The 18,145-nt window shown below is 56.6% G+C and overlaps 1 protein-coding gene and 1 long non-coding RNA gene across 2 annotated transcripts in view; one reads left to right on the top strand and one right to left on the bottom strand.

Moving 5' to 3' along the window:
• C2CD2 (C2 calcium dependent domain containing 2) overlaps window positions 1-13,945 on the top strand; it is a 62,720-nt gene extending 48,775 nt beyond the window's left edge. The window contains exons 13-15 of the mRNA XM_055313373.1: window positions 336-463; window positions 2,086-2,419; window positions 10,192-13,945. Coding sequence (XP_055169348.1) covers window positions 336-463; window positions 2,086-2,419; window positions 10,192-10,454 — 725 coding nt within the window. The 3' untranslated portion in view covers window positions 10,455-13,945. The remainder of the gene's footprint in view (window positions 1-335; window positions 464-2,085; window positions 2,420-10,191) is intronic.
• On the bottom strand, window positions 3,398-7,023 carry LOC129501988 (uncharacterized). Its single transcript, XR_008662869.1, has 3 exons — window positions 6,048-7,023; window positions 5,632-5,781; window positions 3,398-5,004 (listed from the first exon to the last, which is right to left on the bottom strand). It is a non-coding gene; the product is annotated as an uncharacterized LOC129501988 (long non-coding RNA).
• Window positions 13,946-18,145: the final 4,200 nt, after the last annotated feature.

The raw sequence follows: 18,145 nt of genomic DNA, 5'->3' as shown, positions 1-18,145 counted from the left end.
AAGGAGATGTCGGCATATAGGAAAGTGCAGAAACCCAGGTATACATCCGTGAGCGCATGGAACCATCCAGAAGCAGCGGCGGACCGAGGGTGGTCTGTGAGCCAGAGCTGGCCCTGTTCCCATTTGTACCTCTCATCAGGGCCCACTCTCGTCCCGCAGGCCCACAAAGCTTGACCCACTCGCTCTCTGGCCCTTGATGGAAGAGATTTGCACACCACCCCTCCCCCCACCCTGGGCAGCCACCCCCAGCTGGGGATGGTTCCCATCAGCCCTGGAGGTCCCTGGGGGGGGCGTGCAGTGTGTGCAGCGAGCTCAGCGCCCCCTTCCTCCCGCAGAGCTGCTGGTGCTCAATGGCTCGGACCCCGTGGCGGAAGTCGCCATCCGCCAGCTCAGCGAGTCCTCAAAGCTGAAGGTCAAGTCGCCGCGCAAGAAGAGCACCATCATCATATCAGGGATCTCCAAGGTACGGCCTGTGTCCCGGGGGTCCGGGTCCTCCCAAGCCCTGGTGACGCCCCGGCAGCTCCCTGCAAAAGGCAGGTGCCATTTGCCCGCCCGGCAGGCGGGTCGCCACGACATTGTGTTTGTGCGGCCCACCCCGTCCGGGAGGACGCTTGCAGGCTGGCCGGGGTGCTCTGGCTGTTGAGGGGCTGCGGAAATCACATGGGGGGAGGCCGTGCAAAGGGAGGGACTGGCGTGATGCAAGGTTCCCATTGGGGGATGGAACATCCACCCTCCCGCACGACGACCGTGGGGCGCTTTCCCTTTCCATGCTACGCATTTCCAGACCCTTTTAGTTGTTCTTGCAGTGGAGGCCTGTGCCTCTTGCAGTCAGAGACGTGACGCGCAGATTGTTCTAAGACGTCCCCTTCTCTTGCTCTGCGATGTGGGTGCAGAGCCCATGGTGGGCGCGCACGGGCCAGGCTGCCGGAGAGGCCGGCCCCTAGGGCCCAGGGGCCACACGCTGGTCCCTTAACTGGTGTGATTCCCATTTCAGAATGAAAGAGGAGGATGCCAGCAAGGGATTTGGTCGCTGGGGGGGGGGTGAGGAGGTGACGACTTTCTCAACACAGGGCAGGCTGGTTCTTGGAGGCTGTGAGAGGGGGGCAGCGTGTAGCTTATGCCTCGGTGGGGCACGGGGGGGGGGGCAGGAGGGGCCAGAGGCGTGGCATGGTGTTGCCATGGTAGCCAGGTTCTCGGTGGCCAAAGCTCTGGTCCCGGCAGGGCTCCCAGGCACCTGCGGCCAGGTGCTGCCCCTGCACTTCTGGCGGCGGCCAGCAGGGAGGCGACGGCATGGGGTGGGGTCCCTGACAGCGTCCTCTCTGCCTTCCCTAGGGCTGTATCTTGGAGTCCCTAGGAACCCGAGAACCTTTTCATTTCATGCATCCAACCCACCGCGGTGCCTGTTTTACGCATGCTCAGGTTGCCCCGTCTTGAGTCCGTGGGCGCTCAGCCAGCCAAGTGCCATTGGCAGGAAGCAGGCCACCCTAGGAACGGGGTGGGGGCCCCTTGTGGTCACTTTCCACCCCCCCCCCCCACCCCAGCCAGCCAGCTGCTGGGCCAAGGGTAGCACCCGCACAGAGAGGTCACACGCAGGATTTTAGGCCACAGCACGCACGCCTGCAGAAAGCAAACTCCCGTAGGAAGGGCTGTCCAAAGTGTTAAAAGTGAACTGACCCTGTAGCCCGTTCTCTGTGTCCCCCCGTGCCCACCCGCCCGTGCGCCGTCCACCACTTAGAAGGAAGTCTCGCCCTCCCTGCCGAGCGCCCCTGCTGGGGAAGGGTGTTTGCAGGGAGGGGGTGTCTCGCCCCTCCACCTGTGAACTCAGGCGCCCCTGGCAGCCAGGGAGGGGACCCCCCACCCTCCGCCCTGAGGGTGGGTGATGGGGAAGACCAGCACGGGCTGCCTGTCAGTCCCTTTGAGAAACGGCTGTGCCTCTTTGGAAAAACATGAACTGGCGTCTTCCGACGCTTTGGAATCGTCAGGATGTTTGCACAGAGCCTTCCAGGCTTTTCCACATCCGCTCCTCCTCCCGCATGTCCTTGCCACCGTCTCTCATGCTGACTTTGTTCTCTCGTCCTGGGACAGACCTCACTATCTCAGGACAATGCTGCTGCCATGATGCTGGACTACTCGGCCTCCCTGGACAGCGCCCGCCAGGAGGACACCCCGTCCCTTCTGGGCGCAGCTGCAGCCTCTGCACCACCCGAGGAGGAAGAGGCCTCGGCCCCGCTGGCCCCGGAGCCCCAGGAGCCCCAGGAGCCCCAGGAGCCCCAGGAGAGCGAGCTGGACTCCTGGGACTTGGACAAGGAGTCACAGGCGTCAGCGTGGGGCAGCCAGGCCCCACTGGACCCTGATGGGGACGAGCTGTCTGAGAGCTCCCTGAGCGTGTCGGAGCCGGGTGCCACCAAGAAGCATAAAGGTACCTGCGCCCCCGCCCCCCGCGCGCCGGCCCACCCCATAGCTCTCCTGTCTTGCCAGGGTCTAAGCTAACGTTAGCTCCCATCACCTGCTTTCCTGCCCTGCTCCTCTGCAGACCCACCTGCCCCAGCACCCCGCCCCAGCCAGTGCACACACTCGTGGGGCAGGGTCGGGCCCCCTGGAGCCAGCGGACAGGAGGGCAGTTTGAGGTCATGCCCAGAGCACCCCTTCTTCTGTGCTCCACACCTGCCCCAGGAATAGAACTCTCCAGAACATTTAGGGGGGGTCACCGAGCGGCATATGACACCTATGCTGGGGCCCAAGAGACTCTGCACAAAACCCGCAGAGACCGGGCCTCCCCGAGCCGTGGAGATCGGCACCTCTGCTCCTTCTGCCTCAGAGTCTTCCCTCCACCCCAAACTTGGCCAGACCTCAGCGCGTGGACCCGCTGGGGCCCCAGGGCAGAGAAGTTCCCCCAGAAAATGAACCGGTTAGTTTAATATGTGTGTGGTGATGAGTAGTCGCGTCGTCGGAACCATCCCTTGTTTTCCGTTAGCGCCGAATCAGTGCCTTAAGTTTGTGGATTTTGTCGGCGCGCGCAGTTGTCCTTGGTGCTTTGGCATGACCGGGACCTAAAGCCGCGTTCTGCGGGAATGAAGTCTGGGGGCTCGAGGTCAGTTCTAGAGCAAGGGGGGCGGGGGGGCGTCAAGCCTCCCACACCTCAGCTCCTCCACGAGCGAGGATGCGCCCACCTCCAGGCAGGGACCCGGAGATCCCAGTGCAGAGACAGGATGGGAGATGGAATGCAGGCACCTGACCCCGGCTGGGAGTCGTGGGTGCAGCTCAGTGCTAAGTCCTTGGCCCCCCTCGCCCCCCCTCCCCTGTCCCCCGAGAACGCAGACTTTAGGAACCTCAGCACTCAGTCCTGAGGTCGGGAGCCTTGGTAGGCTGCCCTCCTGCTCTGTTCCTGCCACCACAGCCCAGTGGTTCTGGAACCGGGTGATTGCGTCCCCTACCATGTCACCCAGGGGACCCTGCCAGTGTCCTGGGACAGCTTCAGCTGCCACAGCTGGGGGGTGGGGTGCTGCTGGCAGCAGGCAGTAGAGGCCGGGGTGCAGCTCACCGGCTCACAGTGTGCCACACGGTGGCCCGTGGCCCCGTAGCTGAGGGCCCTGCTGTAGGGGCCTGTGCTCGTCCCTGACCCCCCCTTACCTGACGGCTTCATGTGTGTCCCCGTGAGCCACACCCATGTGGAAGCAGAGGAGGCACAGATGGGGACCCGCTGGAAGCCAGGAGGAGGAAAGAGAGAGGGAGAGGGCACGATTTCCAGGACGCGTGATGGAGATGGGACCTCGGGCCCCGTCTGCCTGCTGGCCCCGGCCGGGGGGACTCCCTCGCTCCCGTACAGAAGGCGCAGCCCGGGTGATGGGAAAGGCGGCCTGGCTGTGGGTCCACAGGGCGCCCCCCGCCCCCAGTCTCAGGGCCAGCACCGCCCCATGGAAGGCAGTGTGTGCGCTGGGCAGGGTAGAAGACGGGGTGCAGGGCGGCGTGCCCCCTCCTCTCCCTTCCTCCTCCCGATGGCCAACAGTCCGCTGCCTCTTCTCATGAACCCCAGTCCCCTCCCCCACACCCCCCTCCTGCGTTCACTCTGAGAGGCCCTGCCTCGCTGACCCCAAGTCCATCCAGAGAGCACCCTTCCCTCATCTGTTGCTTCCTCTGCTTTTCCTTCTGGAGAGTTCTTTCCCATGGGCGTCCATCCTTGCTGTGCCATGGCCACGCTTCTCCTTTCCCGAATGGGACCCTTCCAAAAGGGCACTCTTGGGGACCGAGGTGCTGACAGGTGCGCTGGGGCTGCCTCCAGTTGTGCTGGGGCACAGGGACCGCGCTGGACGTCCACCCCGATGGCACTGCTGCACAGACCGAGAATTTTTTTCTTTTTAAGATTTTATTATTTATTCATGAAAGACAGAGAGAGAGGCAGAGTCACAGGCAGAGGGAGAAGCAGGCTCCATGCAGGGAGCCCAACGCCGGACTCGATCCCGGGTCTCCAGGATCACGCCCTGGGCTGAAGGCAGGTGCCAAACCGCTGGGCCATCGGGGCTGCCCCAGACCGAGAATTCATAAAGGGGCGTATCTGGCAGTGTTTTCCAACTTGCTTCCCCCTTCCAGTGTTTTCTGAGCGATTTGGACACTGCATCTCCACGAGATGTTGTTGGAACCTCAGACGATGATGTGTTACGGGTGCCAGAGGGTAAATGTGCTCCAGCAACAGTTCTACGCTGGGGATCAAGGGAGCGCGCTCTCGTTTTTAAACCGAGGCTCGTTTTCTGGCTCCAGAACCACCCACCTGCACCTTGCGTCCCAGCAGGGAGTTTGCACGGGTCCCCAAGACTGCCCGCGTGGTTACGGTTCTCCTGGGGTTTCGCTGGTTGGAAATGCTGCAGCCAATGCAGGAAATCTATTCCCCAGATTCGGGTTTATTTTTAGCTTCACTGAGGGTCCGCATGGTTGCCGGGCAACGGGAACGTACTCCACGTGACCGTGTGTTCCGAGATGGTTAGGACGGCAAGGTCTGTGTTAGGTGTACTTTACGTTGGTAAGAACAAAAGTAATGATGGAGACTTGGCAAAATATTAAAAAGTAAAACAAGACAAAACAAAAAATCCAAAAAACCCAGAACTAAAACCCTGACCCCCAAGCCTTGCCAGGTGTCCTGCCCCGTAACCTCCCGTGCGCGCCAGGTGTGATGCTTCGGGACTCACTGTCTGTCATTCTTGTTTTGCTCCTGCGTGTTTTGCTTTTGACCTCTGACCTCTTCCTTCTCGCCATCGTGCTCATTCCCTTTAGCTTAAGAGGATCGCTATGCCAACCAGAATTAATTGCCTACACAGTAAGTCGTTTCTGTCTTCTTATTTTTTCTTTTTCCCCCCAAAATCGGGTACAGCCTTGTCCTGAGCAAAGCCTGTTCTGTTACAACAGGAAGCTGGTCCCCTTCCCTTCCTCTCCCGTCACTTCCCAGCTCGACCGGCCCACGGTGTCCGTTTTCCCCACGTTCCTCCTTAGACGTGTGCCGGGCGGGTTAGTGCAGCACCTTCGCCCGACCGGGGGGTGCAGGGGTGCTGCCCCCCACCTCAGGGGACACATGCCCTGCACGCCGCCCCGTGCATACACACCGCTTCCCTTAGCCGTGCTCTGGTTCTACCAAGTACTCACTTTTGCAGACGGGCTCGCTCTGGTTTAGCTGGAGTTCACAAGCTGTTCGAGGGCAGCAACCTCCGATGTGCGAGGGGACTTTTGCTCCTTCCTTCCTACCTCTCAGAGGCTGAGATGGATCCTCGGTGAGCCACTCACGTCTGTTAGGGTCTGTGCAGACAAAGGAGGATAAATTTGCAAATACTTGCTGTGTCAAAGCTCTAATTTGGAATAATTATTTTTGAATTTCTCTCTATTTGTTTAACCTCTGGCCCATTTCTGATTTTTTTTTTTATTTTTTATTTTTAACCTTGCTAGAACCAGGGAAGTATGTTTTTTTTGTTTTTGTTTTTGTTTTTTTTCCCTCTTCTCCATCCCCCCATGTAAGATTTTGGCCACTTGTTTCAAATCTCATATATCTCCTCTCCAGATTTTACCTTAAGGAGTCTTTAAGATTGCAGGCGAAGTCTGAGTCTCGCTCCTGCCTGTTGGAGTGGCCGGACGTGGTCTGGAATAAAGGAGCTGGGCTTTATAAAGCCCACACCGCTCCAGCTCCTCTTGCTCAGGCTGCGCAAACTTCCCTATCAGCAGAGGTGGCCGATTCTGGGGGCCCAGAGGCAACGGGGACGTACCAAACTGTTGGTTATTGTCTTAGCCAGGGTCCTCCAGGGAAACAGAACCAAGGGGTGCTCAGGCGATTATGGGGTCTGATGGTCTGAAGTGTGCGGGGTGGGCCGGAGGCTGAATTTCTTCCCCCGGAGGGAGGGAGCCCTTTGCGTTGGCTCTTCGGGCGTCCAGCTGATGGGCCGAAGCCCATGCACATCATCCAGGTAGCGTGCTCTAGCCCGGGAGAGCCGGATGCAGGTGTTAGCCACCTGCCGAGTGCCTTCCCGTGACACAGGAGCGTTTGACCGAATCGCTGGGCGCACCGGCCACACTGACATGGAACAGAAGGCAGAGCAGCACAGTCTCGGGGTGAGAAAGCTCCAGATGCTGTCACTCCCCAGCTGATGGGTGAGCGTGCTTGCCTGTCCGTCCCCCGTGGGGTGGTGGAGTCAGCGTCACCCCTGGGGCCTTGCTCTTCTGGCACCATTTACCCCAAAGGGAACTGTGGTTCGTGCCCAAGTTTAAACAGACCTTAACATTTTTATTTAGAAAACCGAGAGTGGATGACCTCCGTTGATGCTCGTCATTCTTCACGTTCGATGGGTGTGGCACGGGCTTGCGTCACTAAAGCAGCCTCTCCTACACTCGCTACCAGTGTGCCTCTCGAGATTTATGTCGTTCCGTGAAGCCGGTCCACGTCCGTGTGGGGGTGCAGGGCTGGGCTCTGTGACACCTCTGAGAGCTGAGGCCCACCACACTCCCAGGAGGCCTCCCTGGTGACCGCCCACGGACACCTGCTGGCCACTTGTCTGGGGTGGGACCCACCCCCACCCCCACCCCCACCCCCTGCCGGCTCACACAGCATCCCTCAGGTGTCCAGGGGAGCCAGGCGTGGGAACACAGGCCTTCTGCCCTGGCGCCCACGTTGGAGCAGAGCGCATCACTGCCAGGGATCCGATATCCCTCAGGGGCCTCTGGGGGATGTACACGGGGCTCCAGCCTATAGATTTTAAGATCTATAAGATCTATATAAGGTCTATTTAAGATCTATAAGATTTTAAGATTTTGCAAACCTCAGCCCCTCCTTTCCCACGACCCCTCCATTCCAGGCGGTCCCTGTAGATGCCGTGACAAGTCATGTCAAGTTAGGGGAATGCCAGGCTTGGTGAATCTCTCCAGCGACGTTGGGATGATGGGTACCCGGGGGAACATAGGACGTCATCTGCTTCTGGTTTGGACGCTGAACAGTCAGGTTTCACAAAACAGCAGCCCTGTTCTGAGAGCCTCAGTGGGGATGGAAGCACAGAACACAGCCCGTGACCGGCCCCGTCCATGTGGGGTGCAGGAGCAGACCTTAGCCTGTGGGACAGACCACGGCCGGCAGGACGGTCTCAAGTCAGTGTGGTACACAGCTCTTTCCACTTCACTGATTTAACTCACAGGCTGCAAGTCCCTGATGGTTCCTCTGAATCTGGCAAGAATTTGAATTTTAGTCATTTTAAAGTACAATTTCATTTAGAGTTTTTTTTAATTTTTAATTAAAGAGAGCATGCATGCTACTCAGTGGGCAGGGGCAGGGAGAGAGGGAGAGAGACTCTCCAGCAGACGCCCTGCTGAGCATGGAGCCCGACGCAGGGCTCGATCCCACGACCTTGAGATCACGACCTGAGCCAAAACCAAGAGTCAGACACTTAACTGGCTGAGCTACCCAGGCGCCCCAAGTGTGGTTGCTTGCTTGCAAACATGCAGATTTCCTTTTTAGAGAATTTTGAGCACAGCCACCTCCTGCCTCTCTGGCTTCCCTCTGAATCTGGTGCAAGCCCATGCTTCTCAACAGCCAGCTGCTGAGCCCCGCAGGGCGGGCTGGTCTGCCCCATTGCACACCACCTTGTGCTGGAAACAGACGGTCTCCCAGCTCTGGAGGCCAGAAGGTTGAGGTCAAGGTATGGGCAGGGCTGGTTCCTCCTGCCGGCGAGGACGGAGGATCTGCTCCATGCTCTCCCCAGGTTTCTGGTGTTTGCCGGCATCCTTGACTTTCCTTGGCTTATAAAAGCGTGACCCCCCCATATAAGAACACGGTCATATTGGTGCAGCGCCTGCCCTAATTCACGGTAGATGAATCACCTCAGTGAAGACCCTGTCTGTAAAATAAGGTCACATTCTGAGCTACTGGGGCTCAGGACCCCAACGTAGGAATGCTGGAGGGGCATGATCCAACCCACACCCCACCCCTGCTCACACCGCAGACCCCAGACCCACACTTGGTGCAGGGCCACCTGGTATGGGGTCTTCCAGGACAGCACCTGTTCCTGTTGGGCTTCCAGGTCCTGGAGCCTCCAGCTGACCCGGGGATAGGCCGGTCTGCCCCCCCTCAGGCTTCTAGCCCCCTGGGGACACTGGGGCATGGGGTCAGAGCACCTCAGGTTAACCAAATAGACCCTGCCTTCCTCTTCTCTGTTCTAGTGAGAGCCCACATTTATCTGCCCTTCAGGGACCCCAAGCTTAACCTAAAGTTGGTTCCTGTAGATCAGAAACACCTCCTTGGCCCCAGTGACCCGAGGTGGCCTTCAGGCTGGGGCCCCTCACTGTGCCCAGAGCATCCATCCGCCGGGAACTTAGCTGGTGGGTCCGGCTGCATCCAGCCCCCTGGCCAGACTGCACAGTCAAATCCAGCTGTTAGTGGTGATGGGCGTCGTGATAGGCCGCATCTCATGGGGATTTGAACAGCTCCGGGAACGGTCAGGGCCCCCAGAAGTGGCACAGCAGCCCTGTGGCCAGAGCAGAGCCACCTACACGTTTACACTCCCCTTCCTGCTGTCCTGGAGACCCCAGCACACAGCCTCTCCGCACGAGCTAACCGTACACGTATCCTCATGATTCTTCAGAATAGGCTGTTTGATTATATCCAAAGAGAAAATTAAAAAAAAAAAAAAAAAAGGATCTTTTCAGTAGCATTGACCAGATGATAGTCAGCCTCTGCCTCGGGGCTCGAGCTCTGCTCTGCAGCTGAGCCTGGACAGAACACGTGGGAAGTTCATCCTCAGCGCCCCGTCCAGTGAGCAGCCTCTTAAAATCACGGGGTGTGCTGCTTTTCAGGTTTTTTAAAAAATATTGTATTTATTCATGAGAGACACAGAGAGAGGCAGAGACACAGGCAGTGGGAGAAGCAGGCTGGATGCAGGGAGCCCGATGCGGGACTCGATCCGAGGACCCCGGGGTCACGCCCTGAGCTGAAGGCAGACGCTCGACCACTGAGCCACCGGGTGCCTCTGCTTTTCAGTGTTGATTGTTCAGAGGTACACAGACAGGGCCAGGCCCAATCCCGCCACCGTCCGCACACGTTTCGTGCGGAAGAGCCAGCAGATGCTCTTCGTTATCCCCTCTGAATAAACACGATGGCTCCTGGTGTAGCTCCTGGCTCCTGAAGTATTCGTTGGCCCTATGGTGACGATAAGGAATTGTCAAATAGCCATAAAGCTCCTCACTCAGATGGTCAGACTTCCTTCTTCCAAAGCCCGCAGCACCTCCACGCAAATGTAACGACCTCCGGGCTGGCTGGAAAGGCCCCCAGACCCTGCTGGGGTGTTAAGAGCACGACCATCTTTCCTGGGGCACAGAGCCCTTCAGCGTTTCTGCCCTTTCCAAAGAAGGGGTGCGGTGGGGGACCCGAGGTGGGGACAGTCTGTTGCCATCTGCCTCGACTAGGAAGTCAGCCATAGAGCTCTCTGCCCGGGGATGCTCTCCAGCTCTCTGCTTCTCAGGCAAAGTCTTGTCCTTTTGAAAACTCTGGTGTGTGGTGTCCGGGCCCGATTCCCCCCGCTTTTGCCCGTGGGCAGGGTGACAGCACAGTGAAGTAAGAAACTGCTCTTGGCAGAGGCCCCCAAACTTCCCCGGGTCTTTTCACCTTGGCCTCACGGTCCCGGGGTTTTCCTCCGCGGCCCACCTGACCAGCCCCCCTGTACTTTCCTCTTGCAGGAGGCATTTTAAGGAAAGGCGCGAAGCTGTTCTTCCGCCGGCGGCATCAGCAGAAGGACCCTGGCATGAGCCAGTCGCACAATGACCTCGTGTTCCTGCAGCAGCCGGAGGGAGCCCGGAGGAAGGGGGTGACGCTCACCAGGATCCTGAACAGGAAGCTGCTCTCCAGGCACAGAAGCAAGAGCGCCGTGAACGGGGCCCCGGTGGACCACGAGGCCGGCGGCCTGCTGCACCCGGATGCTGGAAGGCGCGGGCCCACCTAGCCGCCCGCCGGCCTGCCGGCCCTAGCTGGGGTTCCCCCGACAAGTTCATCTCCTAGAGGGGAATGAGAACCTGAGTCTCGGGCCAGGAGGTTCCCCCCAGAGAAAACTGACAAAGGCCGCTTTGCCACCCGATGCCAAAGGAGACCCGAAGGCGCTGCCCCGTGGGCTGTGCTCACATCTCAGAGCTCAAGTCAAATGTTAGAAAAAGATTTACGTTATGAACTAAAGAACATCCCGTGATGGACGGTGATGGGGCAGGTTTGGGGGACTCGATGGGACCCACCCAGTGCTCGGACACCTGTTACCGTGGGTCCGCGCCTGGACCGCGTCGCAAGGCTGGGGTGGGTGTCCCTCTGTGCTGTCGCTGTGAACGCAACGGGTGGGTCACCTGTCCTCACCGGCTGCTCGGAATAGGGGTGCAGCTGGCTCTGAGTACAGAGAGGTGGGACACAGGATTTGGGGTCGATGGAGAAATTATGGTGGTAACGGAGACGGTGTGACTGAGGTAGGACGATGGTTGCCTTCGACATTAGCCATATAACTTGAAACCGTATGCAAACACTAAATCTATGCTGTGCACACTACGCTGAGCGCTCTGTACGTTTACTTTGAGCCTGTTTGCAAGTGGGAGCTCTATCACTTCCTCTGTGCTTTTAACATTTTTCTCTACAGCGTCAGAAGCGCCTCATGATCCCAGTGGAGCCGTCGACACGGGGCTTCCCCCCCCAACCCCCCGCTGGCATACTCAAGTGTGCAGGGGGCCTCCCAAGTACAGCTAGGAGCAGTAAGTGACAGCCCAGCACGGCGACCATGCGCACGCACACACACACACACACACACACACACACACACACGGGTTTCCTTTAGGACACGGCTGGTTTGCCAAACGTTGCGAGCGGCCGAAACAAAGTACACTGAGGACAAAAGAGAAAATTAGCGGAGGTCTGGAGGTCTCAGGTACGAGGTGTGAGCCTTAGGGATGGGCCAAGCTTTGCATCACACTCCTTTAGGGGGCTCTGGAGAATTCTGCTGTGTCCCAGGGGGCTTGACACGTCTTGGGGTGTCCTTGCCTTGCTTGCCCGTGGGGACAGGAAAAAGAAAAACGTGGCCCGCTGCATGCCCATCCGCGTGCCCTTCACACCACGTTCCTGGTCCACCCGCCTCTCCGTGTGTGCCCGTGCCGCCCGGAGGCCCCGCCTCGAGGGCCGTGGTCGTTCGTGTGAAAAGTTTTGATGCTTTACCAAGAGTCACTTTTTCCCAGGAAGATTTGAAAGCCCGTTATGAAGCCTGACTTCTATCACGGACACGGAATCCGGGGAGCTCCTTCCCACAAGCATGTTTGTCGACCCTTAAATTATCTATTTCGGGGGCCGTGGAGCCACTGCCAAACAAAAACCTTCATGCAAACAGAATCCCCCTCACCCCTTCATCTTGAGGGAACAAATTCTCAGACGACATTAAGAATCTCACTTTGCAAGACACGTTTAGAAATCCCTTGGCGTCCCCGGAATTACCAGGTGATGGTAATTCCGTAAAAACCTGTTTTTACGGTGGACGTCCTGAGTTTCGTCAGTGTGACACCGCACCGGGCATTCCGACATCTAATAACCACGTCAGTCCCTGCGGGTTCGTAGTCACTACTAGTCTTTTTTGGAACACATCTGGTCACTCCTATTTTACCGGGAGGATTGCTGCCCTTGGGACACTGGAGAATTAATTCTACGGGGATGTGGGGCGTCAGAATTTCAGGCACCTGAGCAGGACTAATTCTTAGCACAGTCTTTTGCTTGACTGTGACGTTTGGATCAACTCGATTTACTCAATGTGACGATATCAGGGTTTTACTTGGGAGCTCTCTCACTCTCAAAAATAATAATAATAATAATAATAATAATAATGTCTCCGCCATTCCCATTTCCAACGGGCCCCGTGAGCCTTTTGCTCCCTGCTGGATGCTTTGGTCAAGGGCTCTTGCTATCTCAACTTCCCGATGACCTGAGGCCTCATCCGGGTCCCGTGCAAGCGGCAGGTGGGCTGAGTGTCCCGCGTGCAAGAGCCAGAGGCGTCAAGGAGATCGTGTTTCTGTGCATCTGTCGGGCACACGTCGGCAGCTCTGTACCTTTGCGTAGGACCCCGGAGCCCCTCCTCGAGATGCACACACACGTTTTCTCCATCTGGGGGCCTCTTCTGAAGTCAGCGGACGGGGACGAAGCAGGGAGCTCACGAGCTGAGCATGAAGGGTGCGTGCACGCGGCACCGAGAGATCACGGGCCTGCGGATCCTGCGAGTGCCGCCCTCCTGGCCGTTGACCCCGACCGGTGCCTGTGCGGTTGGGGGTCTCCGCGGCAAGGACACGTCACGATCCACCAGATGCCACGCACGCCAGCCTGCAGATCACCTCATTCCCTTGCCTTTCCGTGTGTGTGAGTGGCCGCGGGGCTTTTTTTGTTTCGCCGTCACGATATTTTTGCAGGGCAGTGTTGCAAAGTGAGGTCTCCCGAACGCTAATAGGAGCGTGTGTCTGTCTGCGCGGCTGGGACCGGGCCTCACGTGGGCGGTCGCGAGCTCTGTGTTCAAGGACGTGCCTGGGTTCTTTGCAGAGAAAGTTGAGGGAGCTTCAAGGGTGTGTGTGTGTCATTAACGTAGCAATAAAAAGCACTGATCTCCTTGTCCCTCCTTGTCCCGTTGGAAACCCGCTGTGAAGAAGGAGGTTTAGACGAGCACTTTATTTAAATCAACTCTCAAGCGTAAGCTGCAAGCCGGCCCTTGATCCCATGCCCCATAGCTCCTTGTCCACCAGTCACGAATTTGGTGCCTGTTTAGGGTTTTGATGGGTTTTACCAGCTGCGTCTATAGAAGAGAGTTGCAGATTTTCTTCTCCAGCAGAAAGTGACAACTTATGTCGCTGCCACCAGTTGCAGGGCTTTTCCCAGGAATAGGCCCATAGCTCCCGGTCTTGATAGCTCAGAGCACAGGCTGGGGGCCGCTGGGTGCGATGCCGGTCTCGCGCGGGCGTGGGCTCGGTGCCAGGCCCTCCGTCCGCTGCCTTGCACCTGCTCAGGCCCCACTACCAAAGTGGCATGGACACACTGGCGCCGCTGTGTTCTTGCAAGGCAAACTCAGGTCCCCTCCGGGCCGTTCCTTTCAGCATCCCTGTTGTACGTGGGAGGGGGCATCAGGAAAACCTCGACCCGCTCAGGTCACCCGGCTTCCCACTGACAGATTAGCCTCGTAGGGTTTCCCTCCCTTGCCTCCCAATGTCACTTCAAAGCTACATTTAAAAAAAAAAAAAAAAAAAAAAGGAAAGGGTTTCCTGGGTATGGGGGCAGGTCTGGCCTGACGATCGGGTGTGGTGACGAACGTGCCGGACAGCGATCATATTGCTTGGTAGCACTTTAAACACAGATCCCGCTCCTATACTAAACTGTGGAAGATGTGGCCGCCACGGGAACGGTCTTTGAAAGAAATAAACGTGCACGTGGAACACGAAACACCGAGTTGTGTCTGCTGAGCCCCGGGGTCCTGGGTCACCTTCCGTCTGCTGCGTGAGGCTCGGCGGCCCGGGTGCCGCCCATGTGGCTGCTGCTGCTTGCCTCGTTCCTGGCAGAGGCCCTTCCTATCGTTGTCCCGACTCGACGCTGGCATCCTGTCGCAGGCCTGGGGAAAGTCAACGTTTCCAGTGACCCCTGGGGTCATGGTGGGTGGAGGGTGCTACCCGCCAGCGTCTGCGTGGCCCGGGTCCTCCAGCGGTGCGCAAGCTGGCACGAGGCGACTCTGCATGGTCCCCAGGCACCTTCTGACGGCCTCTCTCCCCGTGGTCAATGCCCGCCCCGTGTGGAGCAGGCTCCTGTGTGGGGCAGGTGTCACAGCAGCACGGGGCTCGCGGTGGCTCCTGGGGGGGACGCAGCAGCTGGCTCTGGAGCTGGGCACGGCCAGGCAGATGGACAGGTCCCGCACAAACCCTGCAGGCATCTCAGCTCCTTCCTGGGGGGTCCTTCCCAGGGGTCTGTGTCTCTGCTTCTCCCTCCTCCCTCTCTGAGCCCAGGCACTACAGCAGTTGTGGAAGTGGTGATCTGGGTCCACTCTGCGTGGAGGCCGCAGGAGACCAGCTGGGCTCGCTGCAAAGCCAGCCTTGTCCCAATTTACCAGCTGTCTTAACCGGATCTCCTGCCCGTCACCTCGAGGCACACACCATACTCTTACCAACCCCAACCGCACTGTCCGTATTTTTTTTTTTATTTCAGAGCGAGAAGAGAGAAAGTGCATTGAGTGGGGGGAAGTGGCAGAGGGAGGGAGAGAGAAAATCTGAAGCAGGCTGCACGCCCCGTGTGAGGCCCGACATGGGGCTCGAGCTCACAATCCCAAGATTGTGTGTGACCTGAGCAGAAAAGAAGAGTCGGACGCTCAACCCCCAGAGCCCCCCAGGTGGCCCTCACTGCGAATGGACACCCCTCGTCCCCAGCACGTGCCGCTCCCCGTCCGACGACCTAACCAAACACAAGCCCGCCGTTTCCAGGAAGTAGCTCCGGCCACCACGGACGGACGGCCCAGAGCACAGGGCGCTTCTTTCAATCCCTGTCACTTGCCTCCGTATCTGTCCCTCTCACGCTGGCTCCTAGGCAGGCGGTGCATCCATCCCTCGGGCTTGGGACAGTGGGCACATAGTGACCGGTATCAGCTGACAGCCCTAGAGGAACACATCCGGGAAGTTCGCTGATGTCCGCTTTTCCCCACTCATCGGAGCCCGGGGTCGGGGGACAGAGCCCGCCGTGGCGGGGATGCCTGTGACACAACCGCACTATCGTTTACCTTGCTCGCCCCTACAAATAGTGTCGATGTCAGTGCATCGTGCGTAGAAAAGGCAGGATGCTCACCAGGGAGGTCTGGATCCCAGGATGGATGACTCAGCACAGTGTCCTCGCTGAAGGGGAAGATGCCAGACCAGACCCTCCTCCCACGGTGCCCTAGAAGCACCAATTTCACACACTGCCCCCCTGCGCCCCCTGCTCCAACTGCCACTGGCACAATGCAAATCGTACCACACCGTCCTCCTGCCTGTGCCAAGCATTCAAAACTACTGATTATACGAATATCAATATTTATAAAGTGGGAGGCTTAGGTGCCTTGGGCTACTTGGTATTTTATACAAAAGCTACATAAAGATTGTCGCAGGGATGGTCGCGAATGCGAACTGAGCACTTAACTATGTGCCAGAATTTTTTTCAGAGTTTTACATCTACTGACTCATACATTCTTCAAAATAATCCCATGATGGGGACACCTGGGTGGCTCAGTGGTTGAGCATCTGCCTTTGGCTCAGGGCGTGATCCCAGAGTCCCGGGATCAAGTCCCACACTGGGCTCTTTGCATGGAGCCTGCTTCTCCATCTGCCTGTGTCTCCGCCTCTCTCTCTCTCTCTCATGAATAAATAAAATCTAAAAAAAAAAGAACATGAAATAATCCCATGAGATGAGGAAGCTGAGGCACACAGAGGTGAAGTAACTTGCCCAAGATTACACAGTGGGTAAGTAGCACAACCAGAGTTGACCCCAGGCTGTCCTGCTGAAGAATCCCTGCTCCGAGCCACGGGCCTCTGCTACCTTCCATCAAATGGAGAGACCAGGACATCATCTTTTCTAAACTTTCAGCCCCCCATTATGGGAGAGAATGCTGTTACAAAGCGAGATGCAATGCTTTGCACATTTTGAGAAATTATTTGTTGCTCGGATCTGGACAAGAAAAATTAGCCAGATCACAAAGCCAGAGGTGGTGTAGAGAAGTGGCTTCGGATATATATATATATATTAAAATATAAATAAAATAAAAAATATATATAAAATATATATAAAAAATATATATTTTTTTATGACATCCGGTACAAAAAGGAGTCAATTAACAGAAAACCAGAGCTGATGAGCCATGTTAGTTAGAAATCGCACGTCTGAGGCAACCAGGGACAGGGCTGAGCGCATCATCCCCGGTGTGGGGCCACACGGTATCGCGAAGACACCTTAATGCCACCGCTAGTGGCTGCTTGGGAGGAACAGCGCTCGTAGGAAAATCCACTCAGTAATGGAAACTCTTCTGCTTATTCATTTTTAATTCCCCAACTTTTAAAAATTTTAAACCTACAGAATAACCCACATAGACTTCAACGAGATTCACCGGTTTTGGTATATTTGCTTTACCTACCCACCATCCATTGATCAATTGATTCATTGTTGTTTGGAGACATCGTGTGTCACCCAGAATTCTTCAGAATGCGTTTCCTAAGGAGGATGGCGTCTTCACATCACATCCTCAATGGTTATCGTGCTTGGGAAGCAGGACGTAGATGCGAAACTACTATCCAGTGTCAGAGGCCCCATTCAGATCTCCCCCACTGCCCAAGAACATCCTTTATAGGTTTTTCTTTCTTTTTCTTTTTCTGCTTCGGGTTCAGGCAAGGTTTCTACATTGCTTTGGTTGATAATAAAAATTGGACACTTTCAGAAATAAGACTCTTTAAAAAAAAATCTTTAAGTTTGGGTAAGTCAGAGAAAGACAAAAACCATATGATTTCACTCATATGTGGAATTTAAGAAAGAAAACATGAACATAGAGGAAGGGAGGGAAAATTAGGTGAAAATTGAGAGGAAGACACACCGTAAGAGACGCTGAACTCTAGGAAACAAACAGGGTCGCTGTGGGGGCGGGGAGGGGTGAGTAACTGGGTGATGGGCATGAAGGAGGGCACTTGATACAATGAGCACTGGGTGTTGTATGCAACTGATGAATCACTATATTCTACCTCTGAGACTAATAAAAAAGTTAAAAAATAAAATTTTGGACATAAATCTACCTTAAGACAAATTATTTCCAGCCTTCATAGAAGGAATATATTAAACACATTGGGAATTCTTTTGAAGATGCAAAGAGCATCGTGAATATGAATCCCAGCCCTGTGCTGCATGTACTGATGAGAAATGGAGTTAGGTGGCCTCAGGTCTTCCACTTTTACAGGTTTTCTTTTTTTTTTTTAATTTTTATTTATTTATGATAGTCACAGAGAGAGAGAGAGAGAGAGAGAGAGGCAGAGACAAAGGCAGAGGGAGAAGCAGGTTCCATGCACCGGGAGCCTGATGTGGGATTCGATCCCGGGTCTCCAGGATCGCGCCCTGGGCCAAAGGCAGGCGCCAAACCGCTGCGCCACCCAGGGATCCCACAGGTTTTCACTCTTGGTTTAACCTGCCAATTTTTTTCTGCAAACAATCTGCTTTTGTTCACGCGTGCCAGTACCTCTGGTGTGCAGAGGCCCAGAGAACCAGCCACCTTTGAGAATTGTGAGTGGTCACTGGCGGGGGCGGAGGGGGGTGTGTGGGAGGTAGGTGAGGGGTGCACATTAGCTGTAGGAATCAGTCTGGGGCTCTTGGGGATTGAGCAGAGACCTGAATGCTGAAAAGATGCGGGTGGAAAACCTTAGGAAAGCACTGCAAGGTAGAGGATCTGTGCAAAAGATCTTGAGGACGTGTGTGAGGGACAGAAGGCTGGAGGGAGACTGGGGTCCCCCAGCTGGGTGGGGTATGAGCGGGGTAAAGGTGAGGTGATCAAGACCATAGGAGATCGTGGAGCAGACCTACCGCAAGTGCCGCTGGGAAGTCGCCCTGGGGAGGGCAGCATGCCCCCTCTGCACCTGCTCAACCTTCAAACCC

Source organism: Nyctereutes procyonoides, unplaced genomic scaffold, assembly GCF_905146905.1.
Source record: "Nyctereutes procyonoides isolate TBG_1078 unplaced genomic scaffold, NYPRO_anot_genome, whole genome shotgun sequence".
Lineage (NCBI taxonomy): Eukaryota > Metazoa > Chordata > Mammalia > Carnivora > Canidae > Nyctereutes > Nyctereutes procyonoides.
This window is presented reverse-complemented; position numbering and strand designations above follow the sequence as displayed.